This window comes from Equus przewalskii, chromosome 17 (assembly GCF_037783145.1).
Source record: "Equus przewalskii isolate Varuska chromosome 17, EquPr2, whole genome shotgun sequence".
Taxonomy (NCBI): Eukaryota; Metazoa; Chordata; class Mammalia; order Perissodactyla; family Equidae; genus Equus; species Equus przewalskii.
Genome location: NC_091847.1, coordinates 38693029 through 38719135, shown reverse-complemented (window position 1 = coordinate 38719135; position 26107 = coordinate 38693029). Strand labels below are relative to the sequence as shown.

The 26107-nt window shown below is 37.4% G+C and overlaps 1 protein-coding gene across 14 annotated transcripts in view; it reads left to right on the top strand.

Moving 5' to 3' along the window:
- Positions 1-26107, top strand: part of CCDC148 (coiled-coil domain containing 148) — a 232524-nt gene that overhangs the window by 88618 nt on the left and 117799 nt on the right. For all 14 annotated transcript variants that reach the window (XM_070579895.1, XM_070579893.1, XM_070579894.1 and 11 more), the window contains 4 exons: positions 215-310; positions 391-572; positions 22567-22705; positions 24116-24322. In XM_070579895.1, coding sequence (XP_070435996.1) covers positions 215-310; positions 391-572; positions 22567-22705; positions 24116-24322 — 624 coding nt within the window. The remainder of the gene's footprint in view (positions 1-214; positions 311-390; positions 573-22566; positions 22706-24115; positions 24323-26107) is intronic.

Here is a 26107-nt window from a genome sequence, read left to right as displayed (position 1 = left end):
AGGTGTCTGGAAGCCCCATTGAGGCTGCTTTGTCTGATGAGCATTGCCAGGGGATGGCATCTCTTGAAGCCTCTTCCTCAGGTCCTCAAAGAGAATTTCTCTTATCTGATTTTTCATAACTCATTGGCTTTTGAGAATAATTCCTGTGACTTTAAATATAAATCTTGGATGAATCACAATAATTTGCACACTGCTTGTTCTAAATGTCCTACAGGTTGACTTCGTTAAGAAACAATTGAAAGCTGTCTGTGAAAGACTTAGCCTGGAGCAACAGAAAATAGAAAATAATCTTTCAGACTGGATTATGAAAGTAAGTGTAAGGCAGACAGTAATTTGTTTATCAATTTGTCATTTGTATTAAACAAAACAATCATATAAATTTTTTTTCAGACACTAGATCATTCTTCAGAAGACAGGAGTAACCTGCTTAGTGAACTGCCCACGGAATTAGGAACTTTGGAATGCCCATACCCTGATTTGAAATCTTCAATCCTTAATGAGTTCTATAAATTTACAGAGAAATATCAACAGAGACTTCAAGATTTTGATCTGCAGTTGGAAGACATATACAGGTGATAAGATAGAATGACTTGAATTATCTAGATTTGCCACAACTTTTATTTTTTGTTGGGGGTTATTATACTTCTGATTTACTATTTTCATAGTTACTGTGTGATTGGAATACAGTCAATCAATAAATGTTTAGATTGACTATTTGTGGAATGGGGAGGTTTTTTCTCTAAAATAATTTCCCTGAAATAATGATTTTAAAGACTTTTATAAGGTTGAAACATGATGAAAATACCCCTTACTGAGCTCTATACTACACAGGTAAGAAATATTTTTCTAACATGAAGTTTTAGTAACTATGAATTTTCATTTCAAGATATGAAGCCCCTCTTCAGTGGAAATTTACAAATCAATATTGGTAATTGATTACAATGGAAAAGGTACCTATGGAATTATGTTACTTATAATCCATTGTGATTTTGTCCTACGGTGAACACAAAGTATATTTTGTAAATTTTTCAAAACACGTTAATTTTTTTCCTAGAAAATGTACTTTTGGTTGTATCCTGAGAATGACAATCTTCTTCTGAATGACAAATATAATGTTAAGTGATTTGAAATCCAATTTTGGCAGGGTCATCTTCTCTAGTGTAAATTCTATATTAAAATCCATTTAATGAACAAACTCAGAAATGCCACCATGGGTCAGATCAATAGTCTACCTTATGTAATAGTCTACTTTATGTAATGAAGTTTCTGGGGAACATTTTGCAGGAAAACATGCTTTTTATTGTGTTATGTTGACCTAAAAAGTATCTCCAAAGAATATATATTTAAAAAGAAAGGAAAACTATCAAAGGGGCACATTTATAGTAAATTAAAAGTAAATGGCTCTTACTTTGAAATAGAAGAAAATAAATATGACAAATATTTTTATTTCTTGCATTTCTTAATGTATTGCCTGTAATTGAAACTCTTCTGTGTGAAATTACTACTATTAAGAAATGAACAACAGCAAGAAATGAATAGCAACCTTACATCCTACCAAGTAGAGTTATTTGCTTTAGAAGCTTCTCCACCAAACTCTTCAGTTACAGCTTCCATTTGTCTCAGCACACTCTGAGAGGCAATCCTACATGAAGTCTGAGTCTTTCCAGACCTAAGCTTCTTTTTTACCTCTCTGTGGCAATGGTCACGTGTTCCTCCCAGGCAGACACCTTTGGGTCTCTTAACAACCCCTTCCCTCCCTGGCTCTCAGCCTGCCATTTTTCCTTTGCACTTTGTAATAAAGCTGAGAAGAAAAATTAATAATAGATCATTTATACATGTTGATTGATTAATTAATTACACTTTAATTGAAACAGTCACAGTGCACTGTCAACTCAACCATGCACTTCATTTCAGTGATTAATTGTAAAATAAACATTCTCCCTCCCTTCCCCATCCCCACCTTGTAAAGGAGATTTTAGAACTCATCAAGCAAGAGGAAGAGGTTTTTTCTTTTTGGAAGAGGGGACATTACAATCAGGCTGATTGTGACTGTGAAGGAGGTAAATCGGACTCTGTCCTTTTAAAGCAAGTTGGCTGACCCATAAGCTTTCCTCCCAGATGGCATCTTGTCCCCCCAGGAAAGTTGGCTGAGATTGTGGTTTTTAGGTTAGCACCTCCTAAACGTGGAAAAGTTTGCCTTTGCAGCCTATAATGGCTCCCTTCCACTAAGACCTGTCCTTCACAGCCCATTTTCCTACTTTCCTTTTAATCTGAACTCAATTTCTGCTCTTCCTCTGTGCATCCCTGTGCCACTAAGGAAAAGCTGAGCCTCACAGCTCCCTTGCCTTACTGAAGATTAAGTAGAGACTAGGATGAATATACATCACATGCTAAGGTTTCTGCAGAGGGAAGAAACACTGAGGAAAAAATCACTTAGGAAGCTTAATGGAGGAAGTAAAATTCACTATGGAGTCTGAAGAAGAAGGGTTAGAATAAGGCAAATGAGAGTAGGGAGAACATTTTAAGACGGGATATTAAATGACTAGACTGTAAACCCCTTAAAGACAAAGTCATTTATTGGCAATATTTGTATCCTTAGCACCTAGCACATCCTGGCACATAGCATCTTCAAATAAACGATTGCTCAATTGAGTCTAATTACAGGTGAAAACAATGAAGATGAGAGTGGCACGGCATGACATGGGTGCTGAAGGGATCTACTTCGGAGGAATATATGTTCATGAATTCTAGTTTACTAGTCTGCTTGTCACATATGATTATCCAAAATAAATTTTTTATAATTAATGATGTTTTACTTGATGAATATTTATTGGGTAATCCTTAGTATACAGTGGTCTCTGCTAAACTCATTGATAGGAGGTGCAACAGACAGACTAGACTAGAATATGGGCTTGCAATATTTAGGGGAAGCAACACGTATGCTTGTATCCTGACCAAATGAAAATTACATGCAAAGATCAACTGAAGAGACTATTTTATAAATATGTTGGCAGTGAATGATGAAGCATTGATAACACTGAATGAGGTTTGAAGAGTAGTTTCATTGAAGAGAAAGAGAATAAATGGGCTGTTTTGAATGAACACAGAGGTGGTGGGCATCAGCAGTCTGTGGCTGGTGGGCAGTAAGGCATGTAAATATACTGTTCTAACCAGCACAATGAATTATGTGTTCAACTGTAATATTCACTGGACTTCTAGTTTGCCAGTGTCTGCCATTATTTTGATATGACCATTTTCCCTTTTGGTTCTAGTTATTATGCCTTGTGAGAATTCACAGAGATGGTGTACGTATATGTGCACACCTATACAAGTGAACGTGTGTGTACTGCTGTGTCATAAGGTGGTCGAAACATCTGGGAGACGTTTTTAAATTACAAGTAGTTTTCATTGGGCTAAAGGCAGTGGACACCGTGGTTAATCCCAAGATTTATTCTAATTCTCCCTATTTTGTAGCACCTTGCTGGTTTGGTTTGGAATGAGTGCATCCCCGGATCTAAAGGTAGGCCCTGGTTGGAAGTGTGTACTAGTCAGTAATCTCATTTCCCCAGGCCACAGCAACTAGTTCAGGGTGGTCCAAATCAGGGCAGAGCTCAGAACTTTTGTTAGATTCTTATGAGAAGTAAGAAGAAATAAGTTTCTTCTCTGTGGATGTATCAAGAAAGTACATAGCTGAGGTTGCTGCTGGCAGCCATCTTGTAAATGAATGAAAACAGCACACAAGGAGAGGACAGAGCCAAGATAATGATGGGAGAACTGAGCCAGTGCCCTATTTGAACCGCACAGGAAGGCAACTTCACTGCTGGATTTTCAAGAGCATTTAGTTGACGTTATTATCTTAATCCAGTCTGAGTTGCAAGTAACTAAAAACAGTTTAATACAACAGTTGATTTGATTTCAAAATATTCATGACTCATAAAATTAATCTGTCAATTTAACACAATTGCAATTGAAGAATTGTTAAAATTTATTCCAAAATTTATTTGGAAGATTAAGCTTGTAAAATCAGTTTCAAAATGAATAATTGAGGGTGGGGTGGGAGGGTGGGGGAAAGAGGTGAAACTTGTATAGCCAAACATAAATCTATATTTTATTATTAAAGAAAATTAGAAAGTTGTATATTTCTGTGGAATATGTAGCAGATCAGTTAAACAAAATAGAAATATAGAAAACAGAAAATATCTATAGTAATTTATTATAAAGGGAAAATTTCAAAACTGTTGGGGGAAGATTGGATTATTTGTAAGACAGTACAAAGTAACAGGCAATTGGAAAATAAGGTTAGATCTCTTCCTTATTCTGTATGACTCAGTAAACTCCAGGTGCATTAAAATGTAAAGAATAAAAAACATCATAAACGAATTAGATAAAAATAAAAATAAATATTAAGTAATCTTGGAGTGGGGAGGTTTAAAACCTGTTACCTGCAGTGAAAGTCATAAAGAAAAAGTTTAAATAAATGCAATGACATAAACATTAAAAAAAATCTAATAGGATGGTTTCTCAGCAATTTTAAATCTTTAAAGAATCAATAGGGATTTCCAGTTTCCAGTCCAGCATACGAGGAGCTTAGAATTTGCCAGTCTGCTCTAACAGCAAGTAAAAAGCGGAATAAACTGAAAAGTCAACAACTCTTCTTAGATACGTCAGAGAAGTAAGGTCACAGGGCAAACCACTGCCCCCAAAATTGGAGAGACAGTCAATACGGAGAATCACAGCTTACCTGAGAATAAATCCATAAGCAGAAACCTCAATGGGAAGCAGTGTTGGGGTAGGAAAACCAGAACTGTTATTTGATGCGGGGTCGGTGAGCCGAGGAGTCAAAAGAAAGATTTCTTAGACTCTCAAGATCTGGCAGGAGTGCTCTTTTATTTAGAGAATAGTGTGGAATAGCATGGGGACAGGACCCATGGGCAGGCAGAGCTGGTGCGTGGGGACAAGAACCACGGGCAGTCAGAGCTCCTGCTGCTGCCCCGAGTTGAGGGTTAGGGCTAAATTTAAGGCATAGGTATGTGAGTCATCTCTTTACGAAGACAAAGGAAAGAACATGAAAAAAGTTAAAATGGTATCAGTGCAGGTGGGGTCTGGTCATTGGGTGATCCCATGACTTTTAGACAAGAATCAAATTGGATTAAGTAAAGGTTAGAAAGGTTAGAAGCCACTACCCTAAATTAGTTACATGAGATTGCCAGACAGCACCCAACTTAAGTTCTTGCCTCTGGCATTAAGAGTTTCTAGAGATAAGGCCATCCCCCTTCTTCCTGGCACAGAGAGGGAGGCATCTTTACAGATAGAGGTTTCCCTTAGAAATGTAAATCTTTCCCAACAAAGGGACAAGCAAGCAAATTCCACTCCTTGGAGCCTGCTTCTCATCTGTAGTTTTAAAAGTAACCAGCCTAAAAGTCCTCATCATAAACTGTTTTAAAATTAAGCAGCCTAAAAATCCTCATCATTATTGACAAATTGCTGGAAGCTGAGTGTGGACAACTTTGAGAGTTAAAAGGTCTATGGGGCCTTAGTCATGGCGTGTTCCCACACTTTTGTGAGTTTTACCTCCAGGAGTTCTACTAGGTTCTCACAGCACATATCTGGGAAAAATCCCCCTGTGCGTCTGGCAGAGGGAGGGGAAAAGGAATCATTTTGAAATGTTCCAGAGCATTCTGTTCTTCTTAATAAGGGCTGCCCTCAGGAGAAACAATTTTATCAGAGCCTAAACTGCTGGGGTTTTATCAGAGCTTAACCTACCTGGGGGCAGGAAAATACCCAACTACAGCCAGCTTTAGCCTTCCATGTGGGGGAAGGGAAATACCCAACTCCAGCCCTCACTAGCCATTGTGTTCCACCTAAGGGAGGGAAAAACTGAGGAGGACTGGTGAAGTTCACAGTCCAGGGGCACAGACTCACCATAAGACTGAGACCTAATCATAGGACTGTAGAACGCTTCTCCTCCCCTCACATCTTATCACTATGTTACTCCACAGTTCCTTTTACCTGGTACATTATGCCTGCCCTTCCAGAAAAAAAAAATCACAAGGCATACTAAAAGGCAAAAAATACAATTTGAAGAAAAAAAGCAATTATCAAAACAAGAGTCAGGTATGGCAAGAATGTTGGAATTATCAGACCAGAAATTTTAAAAAACTATGATTAATATTCTAAGGGCTTTAGTGGAAAAATTAGACGACATACATGAACACATGGATAATATTAGCAGAGAGATGGAAATTCCAAGAGATAATTAAAGAAATGTTAGACATCAAATACAATAGAAATGAGGAATACTTAGATGGGCTTATTAGTAGACTGAACATGGCTGAAGAATGAATCCGTGAGCTTGAGTATGTGACAGTGGAAACTTCAAAAACTGAAAGACAAAGAGAAAAAAGACTGAGAAAACCCAGAAAAGAATATCCATGAACTGTGGGACAGCTACAAAAGGTGTAACATATGTGTAATGAGAATACAAGAAGGAGAAGAAAGAGAGAAGAACAGAAGAAATATTTGAAGCAACAGAGACTGAGAATTTCCCCAAATTAATGTCAGACACCAAACCACAGTTCTAGGAAGCTCAGAGACCACCAAGGATAAATAACAAAAAAACTACATTTAAGCAAATGATGTTCAGACTTCAGCAATCTCGCTCCTTGGTAGTTACCCAAAATAGTTGAAAACTTATGTCCACACAAAAACCTGCACGAGGATCTTTATAGCAGCTTTATTAATGATTACCAAAACTTGGAAGCAACCAAGATGTCCTTCGGTAGGTGAAAGGATAAACTCTGATACGTCCAGACAATGGAATATTACTCAAAACTGAGAAGAAGTGAGCTATCAAGCCATGAAAAGACATGGAGCAAACTTAAATACATATTACTAAGTGAAAGGAGCCAATCTGAAAAGGCTACATACTGTATGATTCCAATTCTGCGATGTTCTGGAAAAGGTAAAACTATGGAGACAGTAAAAAGATCTGTGTTTGCTGGAGATTAGGGGGACGGAGGTATATATAGGCAGAACACAGAAGATTTTTAGGGCAGTGAAACTATCTGTATGATACTACAGTGGTGGATACATGTCATTATACATTTATCAAAATGTATAAAATTTACAACACCAAAAGTGAATCCTAATGTAAACTAAGTGATGTTTATGAAGCAGGCATAACACTGATAGAAAAACATTGCATGAAAAAGAAAACTATAGCCTAACCTCACTTATATTTATTGATGCAAAAATCCTAAATAAAATATTTGAGATATACATACTGGCAACAAAATTAGACAAGAGAAAGGCACTAGAGTTATAAAACATAGAAAGAAGTAGGTAAAATTACCTTATTTGCAGATAATGCATTTTTATTTGGAAAATCCACAGCATTCACCAGAAAAATCTGTATAAGTAATAAGATAATTTAGTAAAATAGCTGGGTATAAAAGAATATAAATAGACTCAAACCTGTTTTTATATATAAACAATGGCCAGCTAGAAGATATAATGAATGAAAAAACAGTTTGCAATCGCAACAATAAATATAGAATATCTAGGAACTCATTTAACAAGAAATGTGTAAGATCTATACTATAGGAAGAAAACATTAAAATGTTGCTTAAGGAACAAACCATACCTCATCTTTAGAAGAGAAAATTCAACAATTATAGTTATTTCCCCTCTAGTCTAAAAGTTTAATGCAATTCTAAAAAAGTTACTTACAGAATTGAAAACATTAATCTGAATTTTAGCTTTACGTGGGAAAAATAGAAATAAGCAAAAATAGCCAGGAAGATTCTAGGGGTGGGTGAAGCAATAATGAAGGAGGACTATTGCTATCATATATTAAACATTTTATAAATGATATCATGTTGTCATGAATAGATAGGTCAATGGATGTGATTTTGGCCTGACAATCAGAAATACTTGCATAAGATTTGGATTCAGAATTAAGTAAGGGGGAAAAGAGGCGGGGAGTGAGGCCTTCATGTTGCTCCCATGGATCATGCTCTGCAGTTGCAGCTTCCTGAAGTGGTAGGCGGGACTTTCCTAATCATGACATAGGCATTGTGATTTTCTGGGAGCTGGAAATTGCTCCTCTAGCCCTTCCAATTATGTCATATAATATCTAGTTATACATTCCTTTATACTTAAAGAATTTGAGTGGTGGCTGTCATCTGCCATTAAACCCAACCAATGTGTAAGGATGTGGGAAAATAAGTATTTCATATTTTGCTGAAGGAAGTCTAAATTGGTGTAACTTTTCTACAGAGGGCAAGTTGGTAGGACTTACCACATACATTTATCACATACAAAGCACATACCCTTTGTCCCAATAGTTTCTACGTCTCAGTAATATATCATACAGTAGTCTCCTTTATCCATAGTTTCACTTTCCGCAGTTTCAGTTACCTGTGATCCAAAAATATTAAATGGAAAATTCCAGAAATAAACAACTCATATGTTTTAAATTGTGTGCCATTCTGAGAGTAGTGTGATGAAATCTCGTGCCATACTGCTCTGTCCTGCCTGGCACGTGAATCATCCCTTTGTCTAGTGTATCCACACTGCATATGCTACCTGCTCATTAGTCACTTTGACCTTCTCAGTTATCAGATCGACTGTCACAGTATCACAGTGCTGCTGTTCAAGTAACCCTTATTTTACTTAATAATGGCCCCAAATCATGAGTAGTGAGGCTGGCAATTTGAATATGCCAAGGAGAAGCTGTAAACTGATTCCTTTAAGTGAAAAGGTGAAAATTCTTTTTTTTAATGCTTTTTTTGGTGAGGAAGATTGGCCCTGAACTACCATCTGTTGCCAATCTTCCTCTTTTTCTTTTTTTTTTCCCTCCCCCAAGCCCCAGTACATAGTTGTATATCCTAGTTGTAAGTCATTCCAGTTCCTCTATGCGGGACACTGCCTCAGCATGGCTTGACGAGCTGTGTGTAGGTCCATGCCCAGGATCTGAACTGGCCAACCCTGGGCTGCCAAAGCAGAGCATGTGAACTTAACCACTCAGCCATGGGAACAGCCACAAAAAGGTGAAAATTCTTGACTTAAAAAGGAAAGAAAAAGATGGTATGCTGAGGTTGCTAAGATCTACAGTAACTTTTATTACAGTATATTGTTATAATTCTACTTTATTATTAGTTATTGTTAATCTCTTACTACACATAATTTATATATTAAACTTTATCGTAGGTATGTATGCATAGGAAAAAACATATAGGGTTCAGTGCTATCCATGGTTTCAGGTATCCACTGGGTGTCATGAAACGTAGCCCCCGAGGATCAGTGGGGACTATGTACAAATATACTGGAATATGCATACGGTGATAATTCATTGCAGTAGGTAAAGATTGAGGAAAGAATCTTGATATCAATAGGAACTAGTTTTATAGATTATTATAGAACTATACAATGTTTTATTTTACAAATTAAAAAAAAAAGAATGTGAATACTTACACTTACTGACGTGGAACAGTCCTCAAGGGTTAGGGTTAGGGTGTGGTATGGGGTTAAGCAGACAAAACAATGTGCAGTACACATTGTATAAAACAGGGAAAATTCAATGTGTACACACACACCCACATACATATATATTTGCTTTTATATGTCTGAAAGAATATGCAAATATTCATAAAATTTGTTGCCTCTGGGGAGGGGGCTAGATGCCTGGAGGGTGAATGTGAGGGAGAATTTTTATTGCATCCCTCCCTTTTGTTATACCTTTTGATTTTTGAAGCATGTGAATATATTATTATTCTAAAAACAAGAATTTTAAAAGGAAAAAATGACAAGCGTAAAAATTAAATGACAAATGGGAAGACATTGGTAACATATCAGGCACAAAAGATTGAAATCTCTAATATGTAAAGATACTCTGCAAATTGATTGATGAACAGTCAGAAAAGAAAAGGGACAAAAGAGATGAAGTGATTTATCACTCATATTTTCAAGAAATATTTATTGAGCAACTATTGGTATAAAATGAACAACAACTCCTGTATACATGAAGCAAAGTGGAAACACACAATGAACTATAAACACAGCACATAAGTAAATTATACACAGTAGTGTATTAGAGGCGATAAGTGCTATAAAAAAGTAGAGATAAGAGTAGAAGAGAAGTTTTGGGAGAGGGGGGCAGATGGCAATTTTGAATAGAAGTTTGGGGATAGGTCTGGTTGAAAATGTGACATTGAAGCAAGTCATTGAGAGAGCCAGCCATACAGAAATTTGGGATATGAATGTTCTAGCCCGTGTTTATTGAGGTGAGGATGTGCCGGCAAGAGGACAGGGAGATAGATGGAGAGAGTAGCAGAAGACGCGGCCAAAGAACAGGTGAGAGGTGGGACGTTTGGAGCCTTGTAGCTGTGGTAGAAGTTCAGATTTTACTCTGAGTGATACGGGAAGCCATTGGAAGCACAAGTGTAGAGTAACAAGACCTAATTTCTGTTTTAACAGGATCACCTTGGCAGTTGCTGTGTTTAAGATTGAGGTGGAGAGGGGCAAGAAAATATTGAACACTTAGGAAGTTATTAAAGTAATCCAGGTGGGAGATGACAGTGGCCTGGATCAGGAAGTGGAGGTGGTGTGAAATAGTCAGCTTTGGACATATTTTAATGGTAGAACCAACAGCATCTGCTAACAGATTTCATAAGGCATGTGAAGAAAAAGAGAGCAACAAAAGAATAGTCCAAAGCTTTTGGGTTGAGCAACTGGAAGGATGGAGTCACCATCAACGGAAATGGGGAAGACTAAGCAGGGTTTGGCTGTGAGGAAGATCAGGTGTTCAGGTTACACAGGTTGAGTTTCAGATGTTATGGGATATCCACGCACAGATTTTGCAAAGGCAGTCACTTATATGGGTTTGGAATTCAAGAGAGAGATCTGAATTGGAGATATATGTTTGTGAGTCATCAACGTGAGACTGAATGTGATCCCCAAAATAGTGAGTCAAGAGACAAAGGAGAAGATCAAAGACTGATCTCTTGAGTTTGCTGGTATTACAGTGTCAGTGAGAAGAGGGGTAACCAACTGAGAAAAGGTCTGTGAGGTATGAAGCAAACCAAGAGTGTGCTGACCTGAAAGGCAGGTGAAAAGGGAGTGGTCAGCAGTGTGAACTGAGGAGGGGTGACCCACTGAATAAATGCTGCTAAGTCAAATGAAATAGAACTCATACTTGACTGTTGGCTCTAGATGGAGGTTGTGCTGACCATTTTCATTGAAGAAGTGGGAACAAATGCCTGACTGGGCGGGATCTGAGGAGTGGGAGGAGAAAAGTGAAGACATTGAGTATAGACAACTCTTTTGAGAAGTTTTTTTGCAAGGGAGAGCAAGAAAAAAGGGTCAGACTTTTATGTTGTTGTAGTGGTTTTGTCTTTTGTTTTGCTTAAAATGGGAGAAATATCAGTATGTTTGATAGTGAGGAGAATAATTCAGTAATGAGATTTAGTATACAAGTGGAAGAAAGAGCACAGATGGTTCACCTACTACAGTACCAGGTGCAGATGCAGAGTATATGGAGCAGATGCTGGGAGGTGAATAGATGTCGTGGTGGCAGTCTGTTGAACTCTGGGTGGTTATTATAAATATAAATGACAAAGAAATTTATGAAAACCTCTTTACTCATCAAAGCAATGAAAATTTTTAAAATTCTCAAATTTTTACCTACGAAATGGTAAAACATAAAAAAAAATTATCCAAGGTTAAAAACATGAGAGAAATCAGTGTTTTTTATACATGACCAGTGTATAAACTCTTTTGGAAGGCAATCTGTCACCAAAAATCTTTATTAATGTGAATAATCTTTGTCTCTTTGCAAATAATCTTAAAGGAAATAATCACAAAAGTGAAATAAATGATTGGCTTCAAGAGTGTCCAGTATTGTTTTTTCTTTCTTAAGTGAGAGCAAAATCTTCAAAATGACTAAATAGCCAACAAATAGGGGATTAGCTTCATCAATTGTGATATATGTACACAACGAAATACCATACTGTCACTAGTAATTATATTAAGGAATTTTAAATGACACAGATAGTTGCAATAAGTCACTATGCAATTAAAAATTAGGGCATAAAACAGTTTGTATAACATGCATTCTCTTTTTTTTCTTTGCCTCTGAAAGTGTTACATCTATATGAATATAGCCACAGAAAAAAGACTAGAAGTTTATTCAACCAAATAAACAATAACAGTAGTTATCCCCAGGTGCTAAAATTATAAATAATTTTGCCATACATACTCTTTCTATTTTGTAAAGCAAACATACAGATTTTTAAAACTCTAAGTTAAAGAGGGAAGAGAAGACCATTGATATTTAAAGAATACCTTTTACATAATATAACAAGTACATGTCACTTTAATCCTCAGTACACCGCATACAAAAAGCTCTATTATCCAGATGAAGAAGCTACAGCTCAGCAGAAGGTGAGCAATTTCTCCAGAGATTATGAGCTAGTAGGTATTCTTCTGCCTCTGAATAGAAAGCTTTGCCCTCACACCACACCACTTGAAGCATTCACACGTACCAGGATGCTGATGAACTGGTTAACTACTAGACCAGGGCTATTTAATAGAAGTATGATGCAAGCCACAGATGTGAGCCATGGGTATAATTTAAAAATTTTAAGTAGCCATATTAAAAGACTTTTTAAGACATGAAATCTATTTTAATAATATATTTTATTTAACTCAATAGTTCTAAAATATTATATGTTCAACATATAATCAATATTTTAAAATTATTGATGAGATACATTACATATTTTTTTTCATACAAAGTCTTTGAAATCTAGTCTGCATTTCACACTTAGAGCATGTCTTAGTTGGGACTAGCCACATTTCAAGTGCTGAATAGCCACACATGGCTAATGACCACTATCTTGGACAGCACAGCTTTAAAGGATGTTGTGCTTGACTTAATACATATTTTTTTAAAAATTTGACTACAATCAAACCTATTTCTTTATTCAGGATGTTTATGAAGCTATTTAGATTCTATTTAAGCTGTATTTCATTAGTAACATGAAGACAAGCTTAATTGCTTGTTTTAGACTCAGATGAGATTGTGGCTTTAATTTCCAAACATTTGGATAAATTAGTCCTGTTAATGAGACATAATTGTCTTATGCTCCATTTAGCTATGTCAGATCTGAAGCCCATACGTGGCAAAAGCTACAGAGTGATAAGTAATTTCTACTTTGTTTTTTTAATAGGTATATTAAATTTTATAGTGTCATTGATTGATAATTACTATTTTATTATTTTATGGGATCTGAATCTGAATGCTACTTACAATCCACAATGATTTTAACAATTTTGTCCCTCTGTGTGTACATTGCCAAGGCCCATAGTTTCACATTTTTTCAACTGTTATTTCAGTTTACTCTACTTGTTAATGTTTCAAGATAGTGACCTATGAACTTTTCCTTATGTATTCATGTTTTTCTCCTAATACACAAATAAATTATATTAGATAATTTTTTTTAAAAATTGAGGCAAGCAAAGAGAAGAAACTAAAAGTTAATCTTAAGTTCTCAATACCCAGAGATATCCTCTGGCAACATTTTGTATATTTCAGATATATATATGTTGTTTATGAAAATGAAAAAATATGGGGCTGGCCCGGTGGCTGAGTGGTTAAGTTTGCGCGCTCCGCTTCAGCGGCCCAGGGTTTCACTGGTTTGGATCCTGGGCGCGGACATGGTACTGCTTGGCCGGTCACGCTGAGGCAGTGTCCCATATGCCACAACTAGAAGGACCCACAACTAAAAAATATACAACTATATACTGGGGGGATTTGGGGAGAAAAAAGAAAGCAGAAAAATAAAGAAAAAATATTATGCATATATCCATTATTTTTCCTGTTTATGATTCTGATCCAGTATTCAATTTTTCAGTAAATGTTTACTAACCTTCTTCTATGCTTTAGGTCACTGTATTAAACATTCTTTTGCAACACGTTTTTTATTACATGCATGGTATTACAATATATGAGTGTACCACACAAATTCAATCCATTTCCTGGTTTTGGACAATTGTTTATTGCATATGTAGATATTTGCGTAAAAACCTTAGAACAAACGACTTTACTGCTGAATTTGGGGAATCCAATTATTATTTCCTTAAGATGAATTCCTAGAAATGGAATTGCTGAGTCAGAGGACATGAAAAATTCTAAGGCTTTTGAGAGTATTGCTTTCCATAAAAGTAGAAACAATCTATACTTTCACCAACAGACTTTCCGTCACTTGGTTCATCTTGTGGACTTGTTGATCAGGCACTGGATATTGCTATCATGTGTGAATATCACCAGTGTCTTGTTCATACTCTCTTTCTCTGTCTTTTTCATTATTTATCTACATAACATAGCACTATCAGTGTCTTTACGTGAAATTGCCCACAGAATTGGCAAAAAGATTAAAAGATGAAATAGATAAAAGCCAGCATCAGAAGCCAGCGCTCAAGAAATAGTAAATGGCCTCATGTAATTTAAAAAATATCTGTATTTGAATAAACACGTGTGTGACTATTGCTTGTTGAATATAAGAAAAAGAAGGAGGGAAAGGAGCATAATAAATAACTGACCTTTGCTTATTTTTTAAAGTCACAACAAGTTAAAACATTGGAGCCTTAATTACCAGGTGGCATTTTTCTCTGAGAACGTAGTCTCAGAACTTTTGGGAAGTTTCAGTGTCTGGGCATGTCCCCTCTCAGGTTCAACATTTCTGGTCTGAGGTGATTGTACGTCAAGAGTGGTTAATAAGGAGAGAAGTGTTCAGAAACAGGAGCGCTATTATTTGAACACTAATGTGTTCACTTAGTTACATTGGTTATGCGACCCACTCGAGCAGCATCCTGGGTCACTGCAGCTCCCATTTTCTCTTGGCATATTCCGACATGGATTATCCAACCTGACTTTGGAATTTATGTTTATTGGTGGGAGGTAATAGTTGTAGACTCTGATTTTATTTTTTGTCATGTATATTTAATAGCTTTCTCTTAAAAGAAATACATCATTGAAATTAGCTAATTGCTTTATGACTCTTGAACCAAAAGCCACATTTGGTTATAGTGCAACCAACTTTGGGTTTACTGTGGGAATAAAGTATATTTTAAATTTTCTTGGCTATTGTGGAAAGCATTTTATCAAGAAAAAAAATGGGCCAAATTTCTGCAAAATACCCCAAAAACTACTCTTAGAGTTTGCTTTGCCTAATCAATGACTCAGTCTGTGATGTTTGTTTAAATGTATTTTTGAAAAGTATATCTAAGAATAGTGGCTGTGACTTTCTGGCCCAAGCCTTCATTGTTAGTATCTCTGCAGTCCACACCTGCCTTCTTGATGTAATTGTTTCAGCTAGAAACTACACTGTAATTGAGGCTTAGCTTACATTTTTAATACTTCGGGAGACTGAAAAATCTGTGTTTTACAGGATGAAGGAGTGAGAGTCATTTACGAGAGGTTTCTCTTCTTCGCTGGGTGTGAAATCAAATTAATCTTGAGTAAATCAGAGTGGAGAAAATGGAAATGGAGCAGCTTGACAGATTTGTGTCCAAGACGATTGACATATGTTATTTTTTAAGCTGGATAATACAGATAGAATTTGTTATTAGAATAATAAAATATGTATACCTATAAGCAAAGACAAGATTAAAATTTCTGTGGACAAGATTGTCAAATTTTGAAATGAGAGGAATTATAATGCCTATTTATATATCAAATCAGTTGTTCATAGCAAGTTTTTCCTACTCCTTATACCTTGAAGTCCAACTTTGAGTAAATATAATCCTTTGAAGAAACCATATCATTAGAACTGAGACTATGGAGAACCAGTAATGTAAGAAATTATAATCACCATTTGCCATATTAGTGCCTATAAAAGAATATAAAGTTGAACATTGTTATTGTCTAAAAAATAATAAACTGAGAAACAGACCCATCACTCTTCTGATCCATTCTTAATTTCTTAATGATTACTGGTAGCTGGTTTGAAGTGATATAGTGTTTTTATGTGGCAATTAAAATTTCAGAAGCCCTTATGATGGTTAAGTAAATTTTTCCTCATACCATCCCAAAGAAGTAGGCCAGTTTCATTATTCTTGCTTTTGAACCTGGAAAGTTGAGTTATAATGTCTATATAAAGTAACTTTATTCACTTCAACTTTATTGCACTTAAAAATGTTCTTGCTCACCAAAAGTGAAGAATAAAATGGTAGCATGGAGGCAGATTTGGGCTTTAAGGATTAAAAAAAACTAGAGCAAATAATATATTTGTAGATGGTCTTTTCTTTACTGATTTTGTTAATTTGAGTTTGAGCTGATTTTGTTTAGTTTTGTTCTTTTTTTCCTGAAAACAGCCCTTGATGTTGAGAACTTGTCTTTTCCCAATTAACTGGGGAGTGTTAACATAGATGCTGGACTCTGACTATCTTGGGTCTGCATCTCTTTAATCTCTCCATCGCTTCATAGCACTTTCCTTCCAAAGCAATATTAGGATGCTACATTAAAAAAAGTCATTTTCTTCCCTTCAGTTGTCTATCAAATAGGATATCTTTGACTTTGAGTGAGAGAATACCCTGCCCTGGTGGTCTAGTGGTTAAGATTCATGTTCTGTCTTCAAAGGCCCTGGTTCTCCATCAGGGAACCACACCACCCATCTGTTGGTTGTCATACTGTGGTGGCTGCATGTTGCTGAAAGCTGTGCCACTGGTATTTCAAACCCATGGTGGACAGGTTTCAGCAGAGCTTCCAGACTAAGACAGACTAGGAAGAAGGACCTGTCCACCCACTTCTGAAAAAATTGGCCATGAAAACACTATGAACAGCAGCAGAGCATTGTCTGATATGGCGCCGGAAGGTGAGAGGATGGAGCAAAAGGAAGGAGCCGAGTTCAACTCTGCTGTATACGGGGTTGCTAGGAGTTGGAATCCACTAACAACAAAAGAGACTACCCAACCCAGTCAAAGTAACTTGAATAATAAAATGATTTCTTATTTTATTTCACACAAAGTGAGGTCTGGTTTTCTGCATTCTCTTGCCCTGCCTTCTAGCAGGCTGGATGATTTTCTGTCACCAACTACAGCAGTGCAACACCACAACACCCGGAAGCAGAAAGGGAACTTTTCTTCCTTGTGACTCATTTTACCAGCTAGGAAACCTTTCCGCAGAAGACTTCTCACATTTCATTGGCCAGAATGGGGTCTTTTGTCCGTGATTATAGCAAACACTGGCAGAGGAACCGGCAGCTCGTGAACGGGAAGCTTGTGACTTGCTTAAGGTCAATCAAGATCCTCTCCCAGGCCTGGGGATAGGACTCACCTTCCCTGAAGTGGGGGGCCAAGGCAGGAAGGTAGATCTTGAATAAAATCAAGATTCTGGTGGACAGGAACAGGAGTAGGGGCAATGTCTGCTACAATTACTTTTTCCTTTCACTTATGGTAAATATAGTTATTAAAACCCAGCTTATGGGGTGGTTGAGCCATTACGTTTTACTTTTAACAGCCTATTTTCTCTTGATGATAGTATATCAAAACTTCCAGTAGGACTTATATTGTCTCTTAAAACTAGTGATGGGTGGATGTAGGGGACAAGGGGTAGTTTAGGAGTCTTGCCCATCATTCAGTTACTCCACCTCCAAAAAACACACATTCTAAGTAAAAAATTTAGCTTTCTATGCAAACTACTCTAAAAACCAAATCTAAGTAAAAACAATGGTTGCTGTGAAAATGCAGCCTCCAAATGAATCACTCAGCCTCTTCTTATGACCAGATTTCCATCCCTAAACTCTCCTATAAGAAATTCTGGAGCCATCCCTTTTAGAGTCCTGCCATGTTTTCACTTTCCTGTCACCCGTCAGAAGGATGTGGCTTTGATGCCGATGCAAGTTTTGGCTTTACCCTATGGATCACTTTTGTTGTCGATTCTTCAATCCAGTGGATTTCAGCCATGCTCTTGAGAGCCCACTTTACTCTGGCTGTCGAGTCACACCTGAGTAGCCAGACTGGGCAGAGCCCAGGGCCCCTGGAGGGGAGAACTGCTAAGTGGGAATGGATCTCCTGCGAAGACAGTGTACATACCCAAACAAAATCCAGGGAGAGATTCTGCCAGTCAGAAACGGGTCTGGGGCCAGGGATCCCCCTGTAAACCAACTGAAAAGCAAAGCTAGATTTATATTTGGACAATGGGCCTGGGATGGGGTAGTGGTGGGTAGGAAGAGAGTTTCAGGAACCAGACTGATTAAATTGGGTGTTCGGACGGGTCTGATTTGGAAAGACAACATTGAAAATTGAAGTCAAGTTGTATTTTACAGAGGGTCAGACCCAATGTAGCCAAACAATGGGATTGTGTCAGAGCTATCTTTTATTCACATTAACCCACCCGTGGCTCCCTGCAATCCTGCTTCCTATTGTGGTTGGCCCTCAAAAGTGGGTGGGAGAGTACCCTCCTGGGTGAGGCAGTTCCCATATAACCTAGGGGAATTCTCTATCTCTATTGGAGGAGACCTAGGTGTCCCTGACACTTTGCACTTGAAGAGCTAAGAGTTTTCCTTTAGGCCAGATTCACGCTCACCAATCTTGGAGGCACTTGTTAGATACTGATAGCTGCATCAGCTAGATTAAACAGGCACTAATTACCATTTTGCTGGAAAGCACCCTTCACTCTGAGAAAATATAGAACAACTTTCAGTCAGTTTATAAACACAATGTTGAGTTTCATAGACTTGCTTCTGCGGTTAAAGTACCCGTTACCCTTCGGTATCTTGTTTGCCACTGTTGCCTGTCCTCCTCACCCCCCTAATGTATTTTGATGTCATGGAACCAGAACCCTTGGGAAGTGGTTTAAACATGACTATGAAGAAAAGTGGTCGTTAAGTTAATTGTGAGTCAGTTTAGGAGTTTTGAAATGATTCATACAGGTAGAATTCAAACAGGTAGAATTAGGGAGATAATAGGTCAGTTTGAATTCTCACAGTCCTGTCATCCTCCTTTTCTGAATTACTTGTTTTCTCTCACTTCCTGGAAAATCGTGATGAAATAGTCTCCATGGACTTCAATATTTGGGGGTAGGGGATGGTGGCTGGGGATTGAGTGGTAAATATCTCACACTTCTGTAGGCTGAAATTTCCTGAAGTGTTAGAAGTGTCCAATAAACCCGCACCTGTAAAACCTTGGTGTGCTGTTATAACGTGAAAATTACAAAGCATTTTAAATTAGAAAATTTGGGTGGACAAAAAGAATAGAAGTCACAGAGACCAGCCAAAGATGTTTTGTCTAAAGATATTTTAAAAATTGCAAAAGTTAAGGATAATTTTTAAGTTTTAAAAAATTTTTCTTTAAAATTGTAGTCACTTCTTAAATTCAGAAAGTAGATGTGATCAGAATATTTTGCAATATCTGAGTAATTTAGCTACTTCTGTTGTCATAATCACCAGCAAAGCAGTTAAACAAGAACTTTGGAAGGTAAAAGCTGTTTTATGTAGATTTTTCTGTACAATGAAAAGATCAAGGTTTGATTAGGAAAGATAAACGTTCCAATTTGAATTTAGAAATGCAGATATATTAAATTTGATTTGATTTTAGAGGCTAAGTAGGAAATGGCTACTTTGTTATTGTGAAGAGGCTGTTATATTTGAATATTCCTCTTAGGTTTTTACTACCCAGAAGACTCAGTATATATGTGTATATGATGGTGGGAGTTTTCTCCCTCACAAACAGCATCCTAATGGAGATGTATGATTGTGCCATTAGGATTGCTGATGTGAATATTTGCCTCAAGATTTATGCCCGCAGCTCTGAAACTGCTATAAATACTCAAAAAATAATAATACTGTGAGTATTTATATATCATTTCTTTTAAGCACGTTTTTGTTTTTATTCTACATATACTGGAAAAATGGACTGACAATTTGCATAATTATAATTGGAAAAAGCTGTTGAGATGTGAGGTTTCTAAAGTCAACAAGAAGGATAAAATGGATGTGATCACTGTTCATGGCATACTTGGTTTGAAATATCTGGTTTTAATGTTATATTATCATTTTGTATGTTTAAGTGGTTTTAATGTTGTCGCTAAAATGGCACCTAATCAATACATTCATGCAATGTATAAAATGCATTGAGTGCCACAAATTCTCCTGCTGCCTTATTTATTTGTAGCAATGTAGGCTGCTTAATGTGTGCTTTTATTTGGAAAGCATTTTTTTGGTAAATGTTTGCTGTTTGCACTTGCTTTTGAGGACAGCCACAGTCCTGCACCACCATCAATATGAGGGATCCTCAAAGCAGTTAGCTTAGAAGTACTTCTCCATTTACCAAAGGATTTAAACTATTTTTGAAAATTACGGGTAAGATTGCTCGTAGATTATTTTAGGTTGGGCTTTGCAGAAGCAAATCTGAGACAGGGATTGTGAGAACAAGTGATTTGTCGAGTGACGCTCTCAGAAGAAGAATGGGAGGGAGAGAGGAGGGGAAAACTCTAAGGAAGGAAATCTCAGTGGAAATGGGCCACAGTTTGCTCCCACAATGAAAATTTGGTCTCATCTTTTGGCAAGAGGACTGACTTTCTTTACTCCCATGTCAGCCAGTCATTGGTTGTGGTTGGCCCTCAAAAGCGGGTGGGAGAGTACCCTCCTGGGTGAGGCAGTTCCCATATAACCTAGGGGAATTCTCCAGTGAAGGGAGGGCCATCTGTGCATTATCAGCATCTTGATGATGGGAGCTCTAGCTGATAAAGGTGATCAGAGCATGACACCAACAACATCCAATTATATAGATGGAAGACAATTTAAAAGAACAGAAAACTTGTTGAACTCAGATTCTGTCACTTCCCCCTCCCCAGCATACACCCTCCCACACACCCACATTTGTAGCCAAATAAAGGTGGAAATTCAAACCATGTTCAAGTCCCTTTGATTACTGAAACAGGTTAAAAGCGTTAATGAGGATATGGACTTGAGGTCTTTCTTTTTTGTTCCTAGCAGTGTAGTAATAGAGACTTCATGTGGCTACCTCTTCTGTTAAAATGCGTTTATGGTATCATGAATAAAAATGAGTTCCCTGAGAGAGGACCTGAGACATTCTCCATGAAGACTCGAGGGTGTGTTAAGTGCCAGGTACTCTCAGATAGGCCTTTCTCCAGGCTTAATACCCACATTTGAAATGCTTCACTTTCAGAAGCCTTTGACTGCCTCTACATGCACAACTGATTCAGACAGCACCAAAACGTTCAATGTGTTCAACGAATGAACTCATCTCAGACTCTTTCTCTGCAATAGATGATGTCACCCTGAAGAACTGTAGTGTATGCTTCTTCCTACTAGAACACCTCCAACCCACTTTCTCTTCCCATTATAGAGCTGTTAGAGAAGATTATTTTCTTTGAAAAAGAATTTTTTTTCTTGTTACTTACCAGAATAATGAAATACTTTACAGAAACTAGGTAACCTTGTATAAGGACAGCAGAATTCCCAGTAGTATCACCAATTTAAAGGGGTTTTTATTCTGTTTTAAATTGTTAAATATTTTTCGAGGGCATAGAAGACGTATTATGAAAAATTCTTTGAATTGCACAATTAACTTTAAAGTAGAAGACCACTGATATAGTAGAAATAAACAATAGCAAGTCTCTATCTTGGATCAAAGAGATATTTGTTGCTAATAATAGTCCCTCTGATTGCATCTGTATTTGATTATTCCAATTTGTTTAGTAGGAATAATAATATGCAAATAAAGTCAGAATAATAGAGAAACATTAATTCAGTTTAGAGCTCAAGTTGATATTGCAATCTTTTCACTCTGCATAGGGATTTGCTAATTCTTTATATAGAACACAAATCAGGCCAGAGCCTAGGAAAGTTCTGAAAAGAAAAAGGCATTTTGGAGCACGCTGGACACGGTGGGCATCGGGAAGGTGACTTGAAAGGATCCTACTTACAAATATTTCTTTAGTGATCCGAAATTGAATGCCTTTGGTTATCTTTTCACTACCAGTATCTAGTCTTATCTGCACAAAGCAAAAAGTTGAGAGGGTAAAGTAAAAGATAATTTTAGACTTGCTTTTAAAGTCAATCCTTAAATAATTGCCTCCCTCAGACTTTATTTTCTTTTTATAATTTTTCATTTAATAGTCTACATTTGTATTTTCCTCCAGTCCAGAAATAGGAACTTGCTTGAGTAAGCAAGATTCCTTTTTAATCTCTATGCTTGATAATTTATTACCCAATATTTGTTTATTTCATTCATTGGTCATAATTTTAAAAATATTGTTATAGTCAAGATAGAATAAATATTTTAGAAATATTATGTCTTGTTGTCAAACTTCTTCAAATTGTGCCTAGAATTCTTGGCAGACCAAATAAAGGACTTAAAGAACCCATTACATTAGAATTTAGAAACTTATCTATAGCAAACATTTAATTTGGCTAACATTTTCTTTTAAAAAAGACTTTATTTTATATAATTATTATCGTTTGCTAATGACTTGAAAAGTTTGAGGTCCCTCTAACTCCATGATTGCTTAACAATATGTTGTGATATTTTTGTGGCTTCCAGAAAGTTCCAATTAAATGATGAAGACCACTGGATTTACCAGGCTGTTTTGGATCAGTATCCTGGAGATCTCTGTGGCAGAAGAACTCTGTATCTGGACATGTTACAAAGATATTTTCCTCATAAATCTAGGCATTATTTGGTGAGTGCTGGACCATATACTAGCAAATTAAATTGTTTTAGTGATCAATAATTATTAAGCAAAATATATATTTTTTAAATGGTGCTCTAAAAATTACTTTTTCCTACACTCTAGAAAATAATAAGGTTATAGGTTGAAAGTCCGTCATTTTTCAGTCTGTATGGTCCATAAGAAGGTGGGGGACCTCTCTGGCAACATTCACTCTTCTGCGCTTACTTGCCCCAGACATCTTCACTCTGGTTCCCGGGGTTGCTCTGCTAGTGGTTGACCCCCAGCTGTCTCTACATTTACTTGGCCACCCTCAGGAGTTCTACCGTCTCTGAATCTTGCCTAAAAGTGGGGTACCTGTTCCTCCATCCACAGAGCCTGCCACACTTCAGTCCTTCTAGTCATGGGGAAGCCAACACTCCCCCTGGGGGCTGGTGCATACATATCCCGTCCCCACCTCAGCCATTCCACTTGATCCCCCTAAATGGGCCTGAAACACAAATGCCTCAAATACAGAAGTCAGAGTGAGGACTGCCACGTCCCTGAGAAGGGCCCTGGAAATTGTTTTTATTCCCTGTTAATTCTATTTGCTTCTGCGACCAGCTGTCATTTTAAAAGAAGCTTGGTAGCTTCTTTTATATACAACTTACTGGCTAAATAATGTATCAAATTCAGAGATGTAGTCTATACTGGCCAAATAAAGAATTATTTAGGTCAGTGACTCTCAACTTCAGGAGACACACATCTTTATATAAGGAACATTTCAGAATTACCTGCAGAGATTTTTCAGACTGCTCAGTCTATCTCCATTCCTCTTCTTCCCCTCAAGATTCTGAGATTCCCCATGGTTGGGATTCACTGCTGGCATCAACGTGAGAGTGTCATGTCCCTCAGGAGTGTGGGACGGGCAGGGCTAATGTCATTGTTATGATTACTTCAAATTTAGACATCCTAACATTAGAATGCTTCAGTACTCGAGGGAAATACTGAGTTTTCAGGATTATTGTAGCAATTTTTTATGTATATTAGCATGCATCTAACTGAAGCACCTGTTAAAATACCAGAACTGATTAAAGATGGAGTGTTTCTGAAATTATATATAGGGGAAATAATGCTTTCTGCTTACAGACTCACTGCCATGTAGAAGTGGAAGTTGTTTTCGGGTTACTTGGTCTGACTCCATTCTATACGAGGAAACCAAGGACTTACACGTGTTAAAGGACTGCTCGTCAGTTACTAGTTAGCCACGGGCTCTGAACTCTGGGGCTGGCACCCGGTCCTGGTTGCTGCATTTATCATTGAGATATTTGTCCCAAATTTTTCAAAATCATTGGTTACAATTCATTTTATTCATTTTGTAACAATGACATAATGCATAGGCTCACTTTCATGATAAACGTTTACTATCTGTTATCTTTTCAGGTTGAACATGAGAAATACTGTGACCAATATCGCTTTGCTAGGGAACAGCGAAGGATCCTGATAGCAAATTGGAGTAAGAATAGAAGAGACTTTATACAGAAGGCTGTGCTGACACTTGCCGATGCCTGTGCAGCTCATGAAATGGAGAGCACGTTGGCTAAGGACAGGAAAAAGCAACAGGAACTGTGCGCTGATCTGAAAGCCAAGGTGAGATACTTTGCAGATAGTGTTTCAGTATTTGCCTGGGTATTCTTTTAAGGATCCACTTTTCCCTTTTCTTCAAACCCAACCTGAAGTTCAGTTTCTCTAAAAGGCCTATCTTGAATAAAATTGTTAGTTTGAACCATATGAAACTGAAATTCTTTTAGGTCAAAAATAGTCGATAATCAACATATGGTTCAACCTGAAGTTACTATAAGAAGAGGTTAATATTGAAGTTTTTGTTGAGAAATATCCAATAGCTGTGTAATAAATGCTGCACCAGAGTGAGGTGCTGGGTGAAAATGCAGAGCGTAATTGTAAGGCAAATGTGTGATGCTGGTTCAAGGACTCTTGGACCTCTCGTTTGTATTAAAGATGTAAAAAAGGTCAGGTTATGAAGAGAAGAGAAGATTTGTGAAGAGATGTGTTGGGGAGAGTTTGACGGATGTGTGTGAGCCCTCAACACAGTGCAAGGGGGAGTAGGTGCGATTTCCCTCCTTCTCAGGCCCAGTGAGGGGCCTCCAGGATGGCTTAGAGAGTTTAGTGGGTGGCCAGAGGCTTGAGGCCTGCTGTCTGACGCTCACAGGGAAATACAGAGGAGCTGCCTCAGTGGCAAAATTGAAAACAAGCATGGCTGCTGTGTTGGGAGTAGTTGCATTCCCTGGACTGGTCATGGGCGCTTGAGTCCTGGAGGCCCCAGACGGATATGGCCTCTTAGCAGAGTGGGCAGGGCCATTAAAAATAAATTGTGTTGGGGTACAGCATGCATATAGTAAAGGGCACAAATCTGACTTATTGGTAAACGATATGGTAGCAGGATGATGGTGCAATGAGAAATTTTATTCTCTTGATAGAAAAAGTAAACTGGTAAACATTACACTGTAGCAATTAATAGCATATAAAAATGAATGTTTCTGTTTTAAAATGTTGGAGGAAAAATGCCTGCTCTGCTGGTTTTGGTTTTTGTTTTTGTTTTTGTCTTTTGCTGAGGACGATTCGCCCTGAGCTAACATCTGTTGCCAATCTTCCTCTTTTTGTATGCGAGCCACTGCCACAGCATGGCCACTGACAGACAAGTGGTATAGGTCCACACCCAGGAACTGAACCTGGGCCACTGAAGTGGAATGCACCAAACTTAACCACTGGGCCACTGGGGCTGGCTCTACATTTTTATTTTTAAATAAAAAGATGTTTCTTTTGACACTGCATAAACTTGGGACCTAAAAGGAATCTACCACAGGCTGTAGAACCAATGCGTGTTTCTTTTCCATCTGCAGGCTGATAGAAATACACTGGGGTCAGGGGCCATGACAAGTCCTTGTATTCTCTTAGTCTGCTTATATTCATTTTGCACACATTATCATTAGCCCTCAAGCTATGCTGTAAGTGACATTTTCTCTTTATTGTATTGCATTGACGTAAGCATACATGCAGTAAAGTGCACAGGACTCAGGTGCACTATTGCATGAAGTTTGGTATATACATATCCTCCATGGAAATACTGTGCAGATCAAGACGTAGAACATTTCCTGCCACTCAGAAGGCTTCTTCATGTTTCTTCTCAATCAATAACACCCTTACTGATTAGCACTATTCTGAATTCATGACCATAAATTAGTTTGGCTTATTCATGGACTCCATGTAAATTAAGTTATATGGTATAGACTCTTTTGTACTTCTCTTGCTCATTATGTCTGTAAGTTTTATCTTTGTTGCGTGTTGTGATCGTTTGTTCTTTATTGCTGGGTAGTATTTCATTGTATACATATACCACGGTTTATTTATATGTTC